Genomic DNA, 18,377 nt, shown 5'->3' with positions numbered 1-18,377 from the left:
TGTGTTTTGAACTCCGCAGATAAAATAAGGAAGTGGTTTTACTCCACAGAGTGGGAGGCCTTTTGTGCTCACAATACTACTTCTCTAAAACATTGGTAAAGAAAGAGGCAGATGGGTGGTAGGGGCTTAATTCAGGTCAGAGCTCATACTGGTTTAAGGCTCAGAATTTTTCAGTCCTAAGGCAGAATCCTGGAACATATGCAGCTCCAGTACCCTTGAACATGTGCAGTCTCTTGTCCTTATCAGTGAATAAGCACTTTGTTACATGCCTGCAAGTCGTTTCCAACTGTGGTTATTGTTGTTGGTATACTTCATTATTCTTCTAAGTTCTTGCAGATTCATACCTGTGACCTCAAAATTGATTCCATCCATCTAGCATGTGGTCTTCCTCTCTTTCTGTTTCCCTCCACCTTTCCTAGCATCATTGTCTTTCCTAATGAGTTATGCTTTCTCATGATGTGGCCAAAGTGTAGGACAGCCTCAGTATAGTCATCTTTGCCTCCAGGGAAGTTCAAGGCTTGATCTGTCCAAAGACCCATTTATTTGTTCTTTTTGCTATCCACGGTAGTCTCAGCACTCTTCTTCAGCACCACATCTCAAATGAGTTGATTTTCTTCTTGGTGGAGTCTCTTTCTTTGGACGTCTTTAAACAGAGGCTGGATGGCCATCTGTCGGGGGTGCTTTGGTTGTGAGTCCCTGCATGGCAGAAGGGGGTTGGATTGGATGGCCCTTGTGACCTCTTCCAACTCTATGATTCTATAATTCTATGATTCTTTTTATGTGCTTTCTTCACATACAGTTGCTTGCATGGTTCTAATTTTCATGCTTAGTTGGATATCTTTGCTCTTTAGGAGATTTTCATAGCTGCCCTCCCCATTCTTAGTCTTCTTCTGATTTCTTGACTACATTCCACATTCTGACGAATGTTTGATCCAAGATATAGGAAAACTTTTACTATTCTATGTACTCATTGTCTAGGTTGAACTTGTGAAGATCCTCCATGGTCATTATTTTTGTTTTCTTTATGTTCAACAGTAAGCCTGCTTTTGCACTTTCTTCCTTGATCTTCTTACTAGTTGTTCCAGGTCTGGGAGGTTTTCTGCTAGGATTATCTGCATATCTTAGATTATTGATATTCCTTCCTCCTATTTTCACTTCTCCTTCTTTTGTGTCTAAGCCTGCTTTTCTTATAGTATGTTCTGCATACAAGTTGAATTAATTGAATTGTCTATAATTAACAAGCCGCTCTAATAGCCTTTTGGCTGAAGAGCGGGGTATAAATTATTGTTGTTGTTGTTGTTGTTGTTGTTGTTGTTATTATTATTATTATTATTATTATTAAAGGATAGCGACCCTAAAATGAACCTTTCCCAGGTTTTCTTGGCAAAATTTATTCAAAGGTTTTTTCCCCCCATGGCCTTTCTCTGAATCTGGGAGAGTGTGACTTGCCCAAGGTGATTCAGCGGGTTTCCATGTCTGAGCAGGGTCATCCAATACTCAAACCACTACACCACACTGTCTCTCTGAATAAACACTACTCTCCATAAAGTTGGAATTGGGGAGAAGGGCTCCCAGGGGAAAGCAAAACTTCAAGCAGCCTTCCTGTTCCACCACAAAGAACTGACAAGACACACTTTAAAGAAAACAAGCACTAAGTGGATGCAAAAACCAAACTGCATGTGTAGGAGTTATGTCTCTTCTTGAGTCATAGTTACACCACTTACCCCAGGAGGAATTGTGGGAAAATTGTGACTTAATTCAAAGAGGCCCCTTTCTTGCACTTCCCCCTTTTAGGGAAACCAGAATGAAAAGCAATTCCATCTCACTTTTTCTCTCCAGCAAACCCTCTCTTAGGCTACTGTCACACTGCAGAAATAATGCAGTTTGACACCACTTTAACTACTGTGATTCAGTGGTGTGGAATTCTGGGACTTGTAGTTTTGTGACATATTTAGCCCTCCCTGTCAGAAAACTCTGGTGCTTCACCAAACTGCAAATCCCAAAGTGCCGTAACACTGAGCCGTGGAAGTTAAAGTGGTGTCAAACTGCTTTGTTTCTGAAGTGTGATAGAAGCTAAAAAAAACAGTCAGCTAATCTATGGTGGATGTTCTACCAAGCAAGCAATGAATTAGCTCCCTTTCCAAACTTTTAACCTGATTGACTGCTCACAGGAGGCAACAGACAAAGGCAAACTTTCTAGGGACTACACTCCAGTTATCACAGAACTCTGTTTCTTCACTGTACCATTTCAGATGTGTGGTCTGCAAGGAAAAACACTGCAATTCAGAAAAGCAGCATATCAGGGAGAAAGCTATGCTAGAAAACTCCTCCATGACTTCAAGGTATCTATTTGCAGGGATATTTTAATTCATCCTCCCCCAGTTCCCCAGAGAAAGGGGGAAATATAAATACCATAAATAATGTGAAACCACTAAAGTGGTTCAGCCCAGACACAAGTTGACCATTTCAGTGAGCATTAGACCTCTCTGATAAGAAATGAGGTGACCAGATGTCCTAATGGCAAAGGAGGACAAGGCACTGCAAAATGTAGGACATTTAAATAAAATGTAGGCCATTAAAGCCAACTGTGCAGCGTAACAAAATAAAAACTAAAAACACTACTATAGATGTAAATCCATGCTTCTTAGTCATGCTCAGGAATTGGAACAGTTAATAAGGAAGGACAAAGAAGAAAGTGCAAAAGCAGGTCTGATGCTGAACATAAAGAAAACAATAATAATGACGAGAGATGAGATACCCACATTCAATCTAAACAATGAGGAAATTGAAATTGTTAAAGAATTCCCATCTCTAGGATTAAACACTTACTAGAATGGAGACTGCAGTCAAGAAAGAAGAAGACTAGGAATGGGAAGGGCAGCTATGAACGAAAGGGATAAGATACTGAAGAGCAAAGACATACAACGGAGCACTAAAGTCAGAATCATTCAGGCCATTGTATTCCCCATCATCTCCATTTACGGATGTGAGAGCTGGGCAGTGAAGGAGGCAGACAGAAAGAAAACCAACTCATTTGAAATGTTGTTCTGGAGAAGAGTACTTAGGATCCCATGGACAGCCAAGAAGACAAACAAATGGGTTCTTGAACAGATCAGACCAAGGCTCTCTTTGGAAGCAAAGATGGTCAAGTTGAGACTATTGTACTTTGGCCACATCATGAGAAGGCATGGATCACTAGAAAAAACAATAAGGCTAGGAAAGGTAGAGAATAGAATAAAGTAGAAGAAAGAGAGGAAGACCACAAACCAGATGGACAGACTCAGTTAGGGTTGTTACTATGGGTAAGAGTTTGCAGAATCTGGGCAAGACTGCAGTGTAGGATAGAGATTCTTGGAGATGTCTCATACACAGGGTCACCATGAGTTGGAACTGACTCAAGGGCAGCAAACAACAACAACAAGTCATGCTCAAAACGGAGGAGATTTCTGGTCCCCCTGTGAGGTGGCCAAGCACCAATAAGGTGACACCCACGTCTCTCCTCCTAAGACAGGATTTCCCTTGGTGTAGCACAGTCCTCACTCTCCAGGCCACAATGCAACACATGGAATTTTGCCTCCTGAACCTGACGTCTCAGATTAATTCAGGTCGGCCAGTAGCTGCAAGGAGGGCACTGGGGAGGGTAGATGTTGGAGAATCCAGCCAGGTCAGGAAGGGATACTGACCGGCTAATGTGATGAGATCAGCTCAAGCAGCCGGACAGAGGGCAGCGGAGAAGCAGCCGCCCAGCAGCCTTGTTGCAAGGACTGGCAGGCCTGGGAAAGGCAGACAGATCCAGGCTGTTCCCCGAGGTCGTGCGAGGCATAGATTAGCACTCCTGGGAGTCAAACTAGGAAGAGGGGGGACGACAAGGGGAGGAGGCTGTCTGCTGTGGAAACAAGCAGAAAGTTCTCTGAATGGTAGTTCTGCTGGTGGCCTTGCCCTCCTCCATTATGGAGAGGTCACTTGCCAATAGGCAGGGAGAATCGGAGCACACAATTGCTCCGCCATCCCCCAGCTAAGGCAATGACAGGGGCAGCCTTCCGGCTGTCTGACCCACAGCCGCTCTCCGGGACAGGGGAGAAAAGGCAGCATGCGCAGGCTCCCTGGGAAGGATGCCAGGGGCAAGCAGAGGCCAGCTGGGAATGGGAACGACAGGAAGCCAGGCAGCCATGTTCCCTGTGGAAGATGCACTCTGGTGCAGCAATGGTTCTCCTCTCTACCTCCATCCCCCTACACACTGCCACTACCATAAGGCAAAGACTCTGGATGTACATAAAGCCCCCAACCCATTTCTAGCAGCTACTTGGACACTGGCAGACACTTGTTAGCCTTGCTGTTCTTCCAAGCGGAAATCCAAATGTTACAGGAAGCTACAGCGCAAATGCCGCAAGCCGTCCAGGCCAAGGAATGCCTCCTTAGCCACAGCAAACTCATCAGCGCTCCAGGAATCAACACAGAGATGGAATAGGGCTGGAGACTCATGGCCGCCAGTGAAAAATGTGTCAAAAGAGGACAGAGAGGCAGAAGCCCCCCTAGTCTCCTCTTAGCTGCTAGCATGCCCTTGAGAGGGCTCCAGTCAACATAACGTGACTGAAATAAGGATGGATGAGGAAGAGATGGAAGACAATAGATGGGAAGGGGTTGATGTTGGCATTAAGGAAGATTTAATTAAGGACATTCATTTCAAAATACAGTCATCCCTCCATATATACAGATTCTTTATCCCCAGATTCAATTATCCAGGGCTTTGAAATATTTCAAAATATTTGGTTTTGCTATTTCATATAAGGGGCACCATTTTACTATGCCACTGTATATAATGGGACTTGCGCATCCACAGATTTCGGTATCCACAGTGGGCCCTGGAACCAAACCACAGTGGGCACCAAGGATAGGGTTGCCATCCCAGGGGACCTCAAAACTGGGAAAAAATGTAGGACAAGGCTTAAAATGTAGGACATTTTTTTTAAAATTCCCTGGCCAGGAAATTAACCAAAAAAAAAGGTCCTACATTTTTAAACCTTCTCCAAGGCCTGGCTGGGCCTGGGAGACAGCCTCTCCCAAGCCCCTCGAGGACTCTAGGGCCCCGCTGGGGCCTGGGAGACTCTGTAGGCAAGAGGTGCACCATGTTAAGAACTGTATTAAGCAAACTTAGGCTGCTGCACACTGCTTTCACTCTCATCACTCCATCCTATGGAATCCTGGGATTTGTAGTTTGTTGTGATGCCAGGGCTGGGCTTTGAAATCTCAGACATAAGAGAGGCAAAAGGCTTGGGCTGCATCTACACTGGAGAAATCATCTGGTTTGAGACCACTTTAACTGCCTCAGCTGAATGCTATGGAATTCTGGGAATGTTGGTCTGTTCCAGCACCACAGCAGAATGGCAGTTAAACCCCTGGAAAGCTATCTGACCAAGGTGACCAATGCCCTCACCCCAAAATGTAGGGCACCCAAGCAAAAAAATGTAAGACATGGCCAAAAATAAAAGCTAAAAACACCCATGTAATTATAAATCCATGCTTCTTAGCCATGATCCAAATAGAGGACATGTCCTGGAAAAGGAGGAGGATGCCTGGTCACCTTGTCTCTGGTCCAAAATACACTGTAGAAATAAAACAATGCTGGGCTGAAATGCCCAGAGTTCCTCACCAAAGCTGCATCCACACTGAGGAAAGAATCCAGTTTGAGAGTGACTTAACTGTCCTGGGTTAGTGCTGGGGAATGCTGGGAATTGTAGTACACTGTGGCCCCAGAGCTATCTCTGACAGGGAGTCCCATAACTCTCCAAACTTAGTTGAACTGCAGTGCCCAGAATTCCTCCCCAGGTGCATCCACACTGAGGAAATGGTCCAGTTTGAGACTGCTCAGTGCTGGGGAATCCTGGGAATTGTAGTCTATTGTGGCACCAGAGCTCTCTGACAGAGAAGGCCAAATGCCTCAGACACCAGAATTCCAGAGCATTGAGCTTTGGCAGTTAAAGGGGTCTCAAAGTGCGTGGGGGGGGGGGGAGAGAAAAGCCTGGGAGTGTGAATGAGCTTGGCTGTGGGGCTGCTCCGAGAGGAGGAGGAGGAGGAGGCGGAGGGAGGGAGGGAGGGAGGGAGCCAAGGGAAGTGCCAGGACCATCCGGAGCAGGCTCCTCTCTTCCACCGCTCTGCCCTCCTCAGGCAACGCCTCCGCTGTGGACTATTCAGCCTCCTTTTGTCAAAAGAGCTCTGGTGCCACAAGAAACTACACTTCCCAGAATCCTATAGCACTGAGCCATGGATGTTTAAGGGGGGGAGTCAAACTATTTCTGCAGCCTTTGCTACCCCAAAGCCCTTCCTATTTACAAGCAAGGCAAAAGCTCTTCCTTTACCAAGCCATTGAAAACCAACCCAAGCGGAGGGCTGATTGCTTCTTTCCCATTGGTCAGCTTCGGGATAAATTTGCATATTACAATTAAAGGTGTTTAGGGCCTCAAAAACGATCCTGTGATAAAGAATTACAAGAATACTGACGCGGTTTACATTTAAAAGATGAGGCAATTAAACTCCCAGACAACATGAACGATTTATGGCCTTTTTGTCTTTTCTCACTGTAACCTGGAAAGTAAGGCTTCCTGAGGGTATATATACCAAGTGGGCTCACTTGGTATATAATAGCTCTGAGTGGCAGATGTTTTAAAGAGCTGCTCTCTAGGCTACGCCAGTGCGCCAGGTGGGGAGAGTGGCGCACAGCCGCGCGCGGAGGAGCGGACCCCGAACCGGGAACAAGGCGTGGGGGGCCCCCAAACCGGGCCGTGACCGTGAGGGGCCCCCCAAAAGCGTGATTGTCACGGGGGCCGCCGGGTTATGGCATCCCTAACCAAGGACCCACTCTATATAGCTCACCACACTGGGAAAAAAACATGCAGGGGTAAGATGTGTTGGCCATTTAACAAATACAAACAAAACTCCATCTGTAATACCTTTATTGGCCAACTGAAATGCACAATATACTTTTTGCAAGCTTTCAAAGCTCCAGATACGGAAAACTTAAAACCCTCCTTATCCACGGATTTTTTTATCCACAGATTCAAGCATCTACGGCTTTAAAATATTTCTTAAAATATATACATTCTAAAAAGCAAACCTTGATTTTGCCATTTTATATCAGGGACACTATTTTACCATGCCACTGTATTTAATGAGAGTTGCTTATCCACAGATTTTGGTATCCAAGGCGGGTCCTGGAACCAAACCCCGGCGGATACCAAGGACTCATTACACTACATTTCCCATCAAAATTCAAGTGGAAAATATTCCAGTTTAAAAATGTAAACACAACACATGCAGAATTCCACATTCTGCTGTCCAAATTTGTTGTGTTCACTAATTCCTGCTCTGCCGCAAGGTTCCACAGATCCTTCAAGCTCACCAAATAAGGCACCAAGTGGCCTTTGACCAGTGGTCCATCCAACCTAATCCTCTGGCCAACACCTGTTAGTCTCTGGCATCACCAACTGCCTGGTTCTTTTAACTAGCAATGCCAGAGATCACTCCCGGGTTCCTCCACTTACAAACCAAAGACTCTAACACCAAGCTACTGTTCCTTTTCTAGGGCTTAGAACTCTGTACAGTAATAGTCATGTATAAAGGCCTCTTGGATAGCATAATGTGCCTCTGGCAGGAATGGAAGCAAAATTTTAGTGCATGGCACCCAGCTGCCCTTGCTTCTAGATCAGTTATCTATGGGAACAAAGTGCCTTGGGGAGATTATATTAGCAGGGAAAAATAGCAACACATAATGCTCTGTCTACTAATGTTCAAAGAGATAGCTATGTTAGTCTGTGTTAGCATAAAAGACACAAAGGAATCCAGTAGCTGCTTTTGAGAGTATGTGAGAAGAAAAAAACTTATTTTTAGCCCCTACTAGAGTAGACACACTGAATTTACATGTGTTGAGTTACTAAGTACCCAATGATTCAATGAATCAACTCTAGCTGGGACTGACAACTGGATTTAAGCCAAATTCTGCAGCCAGTACAAAAAATATCAATTAAGTCCATCTATTGGATGTTATATCAGCTCCTACATGTAAAAGAGATGGGCTGGAAGTAGAGTTTGGAAGGTTACTTATTTGGACTGCGGTTCTTGGAATATCCCAGCCAGTATGTGAGAGCCAACACGGTACAGTCGTTTGAGTGCTGGACTACAACTCGGGAGACCAGGGTTCGATTCCCGCCTCAGCCATGAAACCCACTGGGTGACCTTGGGCAAGTCACACTCTCTCAGCCTCAGGGGAAGGCAATGGCAAACCTCCTCTAAACAAATCCTGCCAAGAAAATCCCATGATAGGGTCATCATAAGTTGGAATCACACAAAAACACAGATAATTGTACCGATTCTTATTCTAAACTCTTGGCATAATCTGGGAAAGGATGAAGTTCTGACTTGCTAATATATGGAAAGAATTAAGAAACTGTCTTCTGAGTCAAACCACTTATAAATACATGCATGTGTGAACCCTGAACTCACTATGAATTCATTATTATTATTATTATTATTATTATTATTAGGCTTTATTTATAGAGCGCTTTAAATTTCATGGCAGGCTGCAGTCCACTACCCTTCTTCTACTGCAATGTAAGGGATATAGTATATCTTGATTTCAGTAAGGCTTTTGACAGGGTTCTCCATGACATTCTTGCAAACAAGCTTGTAAAATGTGGGCTAGACAAGGCAAGTGTTACATGGATTTGGAATGGGTTGACCGGCCGAACCCAAAGGGTGCTCAACAATGGCTCCTTTTCATCCTGGAGAGAAGTGACCAGTGTTATTCAACATCTTTATCAATGACCTGGATGACAGAATTGGGAGCATACTTATCAAATTTGCAGATGACACCAAATTAGGAGGAGTAGCTACTACCCCTGAGGACAGGATCAAAATTCAGAATGACCTAAATAGATTAGAAAGCTGGGCGAAGCTAACAAAATGAACTTCAACACAGAAAAATGTAAGGTACTGCACTTAGGGCGGAAAAATGAAATGCACAGATATAGGATGGGAGACACCTGGCTGAACGAGAGACTTATACAGGTGAAAGGGATCTGGGAGTCCAAGTGGACCACAAGTTGAACATGAGTGAACAGTGCGATGCGGCAGCTAACAAGGCCAATGCAATTTTAGGCTGCATCAATAAAAGTATAGTGTCTAGATCAAGAGAAGTAATAGTGCCGCTGTATTCTGCTTTGGTCAGGCCCCACCTGGAATATCGTGTCCATTTCTGGGCACCACAATTCAGAAAGGACATTGAGAAACTGGAGCCATGTGTCCAAAGGAGGGCAACTAAAATTGTGAAGGGCCTGGAAACCATGTCCTATGAGGTAAGACTTAGGGAGCTGGGGATGTTTAGCCTGGAGAAGAGAAGGTTAAGAGGTGATATGATAGAACTGTTTAAATATTTGAAGGGATGTCATAATGAGGAGGGAACAAGCTTGTTTTCTGCTGCTCCAGAGAACAGGACCAGGAACAATGGATCCAAGCTCCAGGAAAAGAGATTCCAGCTCAACATTAGGAGGAATTTCCTGACAGTAAGGGCTGTTCGACAATGGAATGCACTCCCTCGGAGGGTGATAGAGTCTCCTTCCTTGGAGGTCTTTAAACAGAGGCTGGATGGCCATCTGTCGGGGATGCTTTGATTGTAATTTCCTGCATGGCAGAATGAGGTTGGACTGGATGGCCCTTGTGGTCTCTTCCAACTCTATGATTCTATGATTCTATGAATTTGTTTTAGTATATTAGTATATTATTTTAAAGATTTAGTATTTTAGCATTTTATACTGTTGTGTTTTATCATCTGTTTTTGATTATTTATGTTTGATGTTCTACCCTTTGGTGGAAAGTGTATAATAAATAAAGCTTGTTGTTGTTGCTGCTGCTGCTAGCTATTTTACTTCTGTGGTAAGTGGCACAGCTATAGGGAGAAGATCAGAAGCATCAGGCTCCATTTTATGCTAACTATAGTTTCTCTTCCAAATTATAAATTAGAGTTAATAATTATGGCTAGTAGAAACAAGAGAGCCAGTGCGCCTAGTGGTTTGAGTGTTGAATTAGGACTCCAGAGGCCAGGGTTCGGTTCCCAGCTCAGTCATGGAAACCCACAGGTGACCTTGGGCAAGTCACATACTCAGCCTCAGGGAAGGCAATGATAAACCTCCTCGGAACAAAGCTTGCCAAGAAAACCCTATGATAGAGTTGCCTTAGGGTCACCATAAGTCAGAAACATTGCACCCAACAAGAAGTAGGAACAAACTTCAGAAATTGGCCTAAATAGATTTGTTTCCACTAACTATATATATAAACCTCAGCAGTGGGAATCATTTCAACCTCCAGATGTTGAACAACAACTCCCAGTAACCCCTAACCAGTGCAACCAATGGTAAGCAACAACGGGAGTTGCAGTCCAGCAACCTCTGGAGGGTCACAATTTCCAGCTCTGCATAAGATTACAGACAGCTTGTCTGTGTTGTTAGTGAGGAAAGCCACAAATAATCAAACAAAAGTGGAACCTGCCTACTCTAGCTCTCATCTTCACAAGATGAAGGAAGTGCAGCACATGAGCCTGGGAGGAAGCTAGGCTGGTTTTTATAATACCAAGCTATGACTTGATACCATAGGCAAGTTTAGTGGGAAGTGTTGCCAGAAACCCGCATCCAGCCCTGGAAAATTCAACCTGCCTGAGACAGTCTACTGCACTCTCAAACAGTTCTTACAGTAAAGAAGTTCTTCCTAATGTTTAACTGGCATCTATTTTCTTGTCATTTGAATCCCTTGGTTCCCAGTACAGTTTCTGGAATTGCAGAAAAATCGTTTGCTCCATCTCCTATATGATATCAGATGGTTCAGATTTTAAAAGACAGCTACCATGTCACTTCTCAGTCTTCTCTTTTCCTAATTTGTTTTTCATACGGCTTGGTTTCCAGATCTTTGACCATCTTGGTCATTCTCCTCTGGACATGTTTCACTTGTCAATATCCCTCTTGAACTGTGGTGCTCGGAACTGGACACAATATTCCAGGTGAGAGGTGTGTGTGTGTGTGTATTCATTCATATATACCTGGAATACTGTAAATATAAGAAGCAGAATACAGTGACACTAATACTTCCCTTGATCGCGACACTATACTACTATTGATCCAGTCCAAAATTGCATTGGCTTTTTTGTCCGCTTTGTCACACGGTCGACTCATGTTTAGCCTGTGGTCTACTAAGACTTCTAGACTTTTCTCTCATGTACTGCTTTCAGGCCAGATGTCACCCATCCTGTGTTTGTGCATTTCATTTTTTCTATGTAATACCTTACATTTATCCCTGCTGAAATTTATTTTGTAAGTTTTGCCCCTCTCCAGCACTTCAATCTGTCAAGTCATTTTGAATTCTGATCCTATCTATTTTTGTAACTGGAAATCTTTGTTTCTCCTCAGAAACGCACTGCTTCTGTTGCCAAAGAATTCCAGGAGCAGCAGTTTTTCTCCCCTGCGGAGGCTCCCAGGCCACCCCAAACCTTAAAAAACAAACCTGGATCAGAAGCCATGTCTAGTTTTGATTTCCCTACCAGAATTTTTGGGCCAACTGCAGTCTGCAGAGAGGGTCTTCCAGAGTTAGGTTAGCATTATCATATATATGTCTGGGCCCTGGATACTTGAGGGAGCACCTCTTCCAAAATATGCCTGTTTGTGAACTTAGGAGTGGGGTAATGCACTGGGGTAAGGCATGGGAAAGGGCCTTCTCTGCTGTAGGACCCAGATGTGGATGCCCCCCTTAGAAACCCATCTGGATCAGAAGATGGCTTCACCATTCTGGTGCTGAGCTAAAACATATGCATTTTCTTAGAACCTTTGAGCTAACTGAATTCATCCAGATTCAGACATGTTCATGGTTTTAACTTTTCTAAATGGCTTACTATGGTTTTTAGGGTATTTAAATTATTTCCCATTATTCTAAATGGGAAATATTGTTATTACAAGAGACCATAAGGTAAAGGATGGAAATACAAACATTGTACGGGTTGAGTCTCCCTTATCCAAAATGCATGGGAACAGGAGCGTTTGGGATTTTTTTTCATATTTTGGAATATTTGCCTGTGCATAATGAGATGTCTTGAGGATGGGACCAAAATCTAAACAAGAAATTCATCTAAGTTTCATATACATCTTATACAAAGAGCCCAAAGGTAATATTATACATCAATATTTTTAATAATTCTGTGAATGAAACCAAGTTTGTGTACAATGAACTTCCAGAAAGCAAAGGTATCACTATCTCAGTCAACCAGGTGGACAATTTTAGATTTTTAATATTTCAGATTTTGGAATTTTGGATAAGGGAGGCTCAACCTGTAAATAAAAATAAGTAAGTATCTGAACCAGCCCAATCTATAGTGAGTTCTTTCCACCCCTCCTTCCCTGCTGCCCCCATTGCTACTGAAGCTCCTAGGTCTTCCAGTGCTACCCATACCTGGCAAGTGCTTCTCAGGACTGAGAAACTGCTCCATGATTGTTAAGCTGTGGCCATGTGTTCCACTTAGTTGAGGGTTGGCAACTGCGGAGAGGGGTTAAAGCAACTCTGCTTCCTCCATTGACCACATGCCCACTTCAAGCATGAACAAAGTGATCTTATATTACATCCAGGTCCAGGAATTAGTAAAAAAAAAAAAAAAAAAAAAAAAAAAAAAAAAAAATCTAGCCAATGGTTATGCGTATGGCAAAATAGCATGGGATAAAAGGAACCAATCCACCATGTTTTTGTGGGCTGTTTGTGTGTGCATGTTTTACTCTTTTTTTTCTGTGTTTTCCTTAGCGGAGGCCTGGGTGGGCACAAAATGACTCCCCAGGGGCTTCATATGGCCTGCAGACCACACTCTCCCTGTCCTATAGGCTAAGCATGTGTTGTGTGAAGGGGTCCTTGCTTTGTTGATGACAGGAAGCATTTCCTTTTGCTTCTGTGTGGCTGGCCCCTGCCCCCCACATGCCTTGCAACCCATGCTCATCCCCCTTCTCTGAGCACATCTGCCAGAGCCATCTTCCCCATTCACTCATGCCCCCCTTTGCTCAATTCTAGCCTTTTCTCTCATGCCCACCTCCTCACACTCAGGACTCTGTTTCCTACATTGACCACCTCTGGGCTGCCAGGAAGGGGGGCTCAGGTAGACAAGGAGTTGGCTGCAGGGGGCATTTGGGGAATACAAGGAGAGAGTCTCACCGCCCGGTAGGTCTTCTTCTGCCCGGCATGCTTGGGCGCTTTGCCTGGCTCGGCTGAGTTCTCCACATGCATTGAGTAGATGATGTCAAAGAAATCTTCCACCACAGCGACGCGCTTGAGAGCGATGCCCTCGGGCTCCGACAGACCATCTGCCCCCTACAACCGCACAAGCAAGTCAAGTTAGACTCAGGGATGGGTGACGGGGTGACGTGAAGGGCTGCAGTGGAGGGGGCAGTCAGGAAGAAAGTAAAGGAAGGAAAACACATATCCCACTCTTGACATGATGCCCGAGAGTCAGTATGGAGGAAGAAGGGGAGGCAATTTTCTTGTCAGGGAAAGGAGGGTGGTGTTATAGAACCAAGAAAACCCGCTTTTGCAGAAACCTTATCACCAGGCTAGATATATTTTTAAACACATACACACAAAGAGCAACCCTTCGTAAGTGCACACTACTATGTTTTTCAGCTGCTATACCCTTGGCCATTTTACTGACTAATTTCAAGCAAGTTACACAGTACCCAGAGCTGGGGAGGAATTACATTTTTTGGACTACAACTCTCAAAACCACCTTGCCAGCACAGGGTCCATGTTTGCTAGAAGAGTCTGCAGTCCTAATTTTTGTTTTCTTTTCCTCGCCTTTGATATTAACAAGAGCCCTTCTCAGATACCAAAGGAGGTATTAAAAATTATGTAGAAGCTAATAAGCAAAAACCTACCACTTCTTGTTAGATGATGAATGATATCTTCATGAGGTGACACATACAAGGAAGAAATGAATGGGCGCCCTTAAATCAAATCCACGCTGATTAAAAGTCTGACCTTACACATTCACATTCATGTCCGCTGACTACTAAACTAAAGCTTGATTAATCTACTAACTAAAATGTTGTAAATACAACCATTCTGCCCTAAATCCCAGGTGCTTCGCTGTATTGTTATGCTGTTACATGTTACAGTGGGTTTTTGGTATCGCCTGTGGTTTAGTTCCAGGACCCTCCATGGATGCCAAAAATCCATGGATGCTCAATTCACATTAAATACAGTGTCATAGAAAAATGGTGTCCTTTATATAAAACAGAAAAATCAAGGTTTACTTTTTGGAATTTATATATGTTTTAAAATATTTTTAAGGCATAGATGGTTGAATCTGTGGCTAAGCAATCTGTGGATACAGAGGGCCAACTGGCTCTAATGAACCTAAACATTTTGTACTGTCACAAAGGGTACCAACTGCATACTGAACCCAATGTGGGGTGGAAGGTAAATCCAAAAGACTAAGTACAGTCCATATCCGTAGAGTTTGTATCAACGGATTCAACCATCCACAGCTTGAAAATATTTTTTAAAAATCTCAAAAGCAAACCTTGATTTTGAAATTTTATCGACAGGACACCATTTTAACTACCCCACTGTATATAATGGGACGTGAGCCGTCACAGATTTTGGTATCACTGTGGGTCCTAAACCTCAGCAGAAACCAAACCTCAGCAGATACCAAGGGGCCACTGTATGTGTGTGGGGTGTGCATGTAAGAAATGTAAGTGCATGTACGTTATGGTACACGTGCATACCAAGGGCCCACAACTTTCTTATAAAACCTTTGCACTCCTAGGACAGAATGCTAAAAGCTGAGTTTCCTTGTGTCTCAACAAAGATAATGGCTAGTAATTTAGGGGATATACAGACCTCCCCTTTGTAGCAGTCTGCAGCCGCCCCTTTACTGACTGGATCGGTGCCACAGCAACTGCATGCTGCGGCACCAATCCGGCCTCTGTAGAGCACAAAAAGGAGCCGGAAAAAATGGCTCCTTTTTGTGCCTCTGAAGGGGTACCATAGCCACTGTTATGCAGCGTGATGATGTGCCTTTGGCACTGTGCTTTTTGGTACCTGCACCAGAGGTGCATCATCATGGCATGTGCCATGTAGACTGGAGCACGCTGCAATGATGCCCTGCTGGTGGTGGTAGGGCATGGAGCATGCAGATGCTCAGCCCTCACCCCCCCCCCCCAACAGGCTGGCATTTTTCACTGGTCTTTACAGGGCCTTACGTTTTAGAAGAAAAGACAAGGAGGAAGGGCAGCCATGAAAAAGCTAGAGATGATCCAAAAGAGATGTACAACTCCAAGCCGGATGGTGAAAAAAGCACATGAGAAGAAGAACAACTCATTTGAGATGTGGTGCTGGAAAAGAGCGCTGAGGATAGCATGGACAGCCAAAAAGACAAACAAATGGTCCTAGAACAGTTCAAGCCTGAATGACTCCTAGAAGCCAAGATGATTAAATTGACGCTGTTGTACTTCAGCCACATCATGAGCAGGCAGGACTCACTGGAAAATAATGCTGGGAAAGGTGGAGGGAAGTAGAAAGAGAGGAAGAGTGCACACCAGATGGCTGGACTCTATAAGGGAGGACACAGGTCTGTGACTGCAGAATATGAGCGGAGTAGTGGTGGACAGGGAGACTTGGAGCTGTTTCATTCACAGGATCGCCATGAGTTGAAGTCAACTCGAAGGCAATTAACAACAACAACAAACTTACTGTTACTTTACTATGAAAGGGAGGAAGCTGAAGAGCCCAGAAAAGTGTCCATACTGTCTCTACTATGACCCCCTCCCCCCCAATTGCCTGCCTGATGCTTGGGTCAGCTAGGACTCCACCTTCCCCATGCAGTCGCTGCATCTTCTCTTCCCCCAGATCCTTTCCCCCAGTTCAGAGATCCAGGCAGCTTATAAAAGAAATACAGGTAAATATTAACACAAATACAGCTAAAATTAATTAAGGATGTAATTAAAGACAAATTAAACTAAAACCAGCTAAGAAGTCTTCACTTGACCTTTGGAAGGATAGCAAGGAGAGCATCGGTTTTAACATCTTTAGGGAGGGAGATCATAGTCTGGGGGAAGCCACTGAGATGGTCCTCTCCAGATGTACCTGTGAAGTGGTTTGGACAGAGAGAAGGGCCACTCTAGAAGATCTCAAAACAGGAGTATGTTCAAATAGGATAATAAGGCCCCCCAGATAACCTAGACCTTGCTTACAAAGGTTTGTTCAGATGCACTGAGAGAACATGCCTGATTTCCAAACACTGAACCTGTCTAGAAGAATATTTTGACTTACAAGCCAGCAGCAAGACAAGGGGCATGTTCGAGGGGTGCAGCCATCACAATACACGAAAGTACCATCTAGATACAGACCCATCAAGAGGGCAGACTTTCACCTGGAGGCTTGAATCAGCACTGAGCCTCCCTCCTCCCAGGCGCTGACCTTTTCCCAGGTTTCACATTTATTTTCTCCCTCCCTCCTCAAGTTCCCTAAGACACAACAGTCAAGCAGCATCACTGCTGCTAAGCGCAGGGTGTGCAAGTCCAAGGATTCTCTAAAGCAGTCACATGCCAGCAAGAAAGAGAGACAGAGAGAGGAGGTGAATACACCATGGGCACTTGCTCATCCTGGCAAGCCATGCCAAGGAAGAGGAGGCATCCCTCGCTTAATCCCCAGCCAACCCCAAGCACATGGTTGCTGAGGGAAGCTGATGGAAAACAGGAATGGGAAAACGGGAAATGAATGGAAATCACACCACTGTGGGGCTGATTTTTCCTGTAGCCAGACAAGGCTGTTACAGCGCTCTAGTTAAAAGCAAAATTAAGGTGTGATTGCCTCCTGTCGCTCACGCCTGGCTCAGAGTTTGCACCTGTCATCTGCATTTGCAAAAACTACTCTCACACAAATAACATACAGATTCACCGCCGGGATGTGATGATGACCATTGGCTCAGATGGCAAAATGTCTGGACAAAATGTGGGGGATGTTAATCCTTGAATCAAAGGCAAAATAGGCAAGTGGAACCTCCTTGTACACCATCCTTATACTTCTGAAGATGCTAGAAGCAAAAGTGAAGATGAGCAGCTGAATTTCTACCATGTTTGTGTTTGTGCAATTTCCAAAGGCACTGAACTACTGGATACTGGCAGACCTTTCATCTGATCCAGGACAGTTCTTCTTACAGACACATGCAAACTGTGTACACAAGCACATATTTAATTGTTGATTTAACAGGCCTCTGTATATCCATAATTTATGTACTCAACAAACACCTGTCTCAAGCAGCCCCTTGAGAGATTTGTGCTTTTAAAAAATCAGGGATTTAATTCAAGATGTCTTTCATTTTATACCACGTACAGCAATTTCACTATAGATAAGGGCAAGATCTAAAGGTCATCTAATCCTACTCCGTGTCTTAAAGTTAATAATGTCTCCAGACATTATTAACTCTCTATGAACTCTGGGGCAGTGCTTGTAAAGTTATTCTCAAGGAGAATGAATATAATGGCACATTGAAGCCACCTCTAACTCAGAAGTGGCAGAAGGATGCTCTGGGACCTATTCTTTATGGACGGTTTCAGCATGTCCTTAGATTCTTTCTCCTCAAAGGTAAATTTAGACGCTGTCTCCAACAAAAATCTTCAGACCACAACCAAGTCCACTGATTTCAATGAACACCTAGTTATGCACAAAACTGGCCTCTTTGCTATCTTTACATTGTGCCTGATGGGAAATTCTGTGCAACTTAAAGGCTTGTGTATTTGACTTTTTCAACCAAAAAAGTCCTCCTACTTCTAAATATGTACAGAAATAAAATATTTATTTGTATTATTTTAACTAAGATCTTTAATTATTTTATTATGAACAGAGAAGCTGGAGTCTAGGGTTCTCTATCTTGCCTGTGCTTTCCCATAGCACATGTCATGTTTGGTTTTGGAAAACCATCTTGTTTTTGATCTTCTGTTCTTAAGGAGAACAAAATCCTACAGTGACAAGTGCATGATATAGCAACTTAAAGATTTTCTTTCTAACATGTACCATTTAAACATAATGTTTCTGAGTGTTCAAAGCACTTCACGTACATTATTTCTGTAAAGCTTGCAAGAACTCTATATGGTCAATTATAATTACTGTACCATTTCCTTAGTGCAACCAGCTGAACTTTTCACAACGGGGAAGAGATGTGAACCAGGAACCTCCTGTGTTTCTGCTCAGTTTATTAGACACTATACTATCACTCAGACTGAAGCGAGGAAAGGAGGTAATGATGAGTATTTGACAGGCTTCTAGGCCACTGAAGAAACATATAGGCTTTCTTGGTTGTTCTTGCT

General features: G+C 43.8%; 1 protein-coding gene across 2 annotated transcripts in view; it reads right to left on the bottom strand.

Moving 5' to 3' along the window:
- Positions 1–18,377, bottom strand: part of NOL4L (nucleolar protein 4 like) — a 203,580-nt gene that overhangs the window by 98,067 nt on the left and 87,136 nt on the right. For both annotated transcript variants that reach the window (XM_042461914.1, XM_042461915.1), the window contains exon 2: positions 13,225–13,380. In XM_042461914.1, the coding sequence (XP_042317848.1) occupies positions 13,225–13,380 (156 nt within the window). The remainder of the gene's footprint in view (positions 1–13,224; positions 13,381–18,377) is intronic.

This window comes from Sceloporus undulatus, chromosome 4, assembly GCF_019175285.1.
Source record: "Sceloporus undulatus isolate JIND9_A2432 ecotype Alabama chromosome 4, SceUnd_v1.1, whole genome shotgun sequence".
Lineage (NCBI taxonomy): Eukaryota > Metazoa > Chordata > Lepidosauria > Squamata > Phrynosomatidae > Sceloporus > Sceloporus undulatus.
The sequence above is the reverse complement of the archived record's forward strand: the minus strand, read 5'-3'. Positions and strand labels throughout refer to the sequence as shown.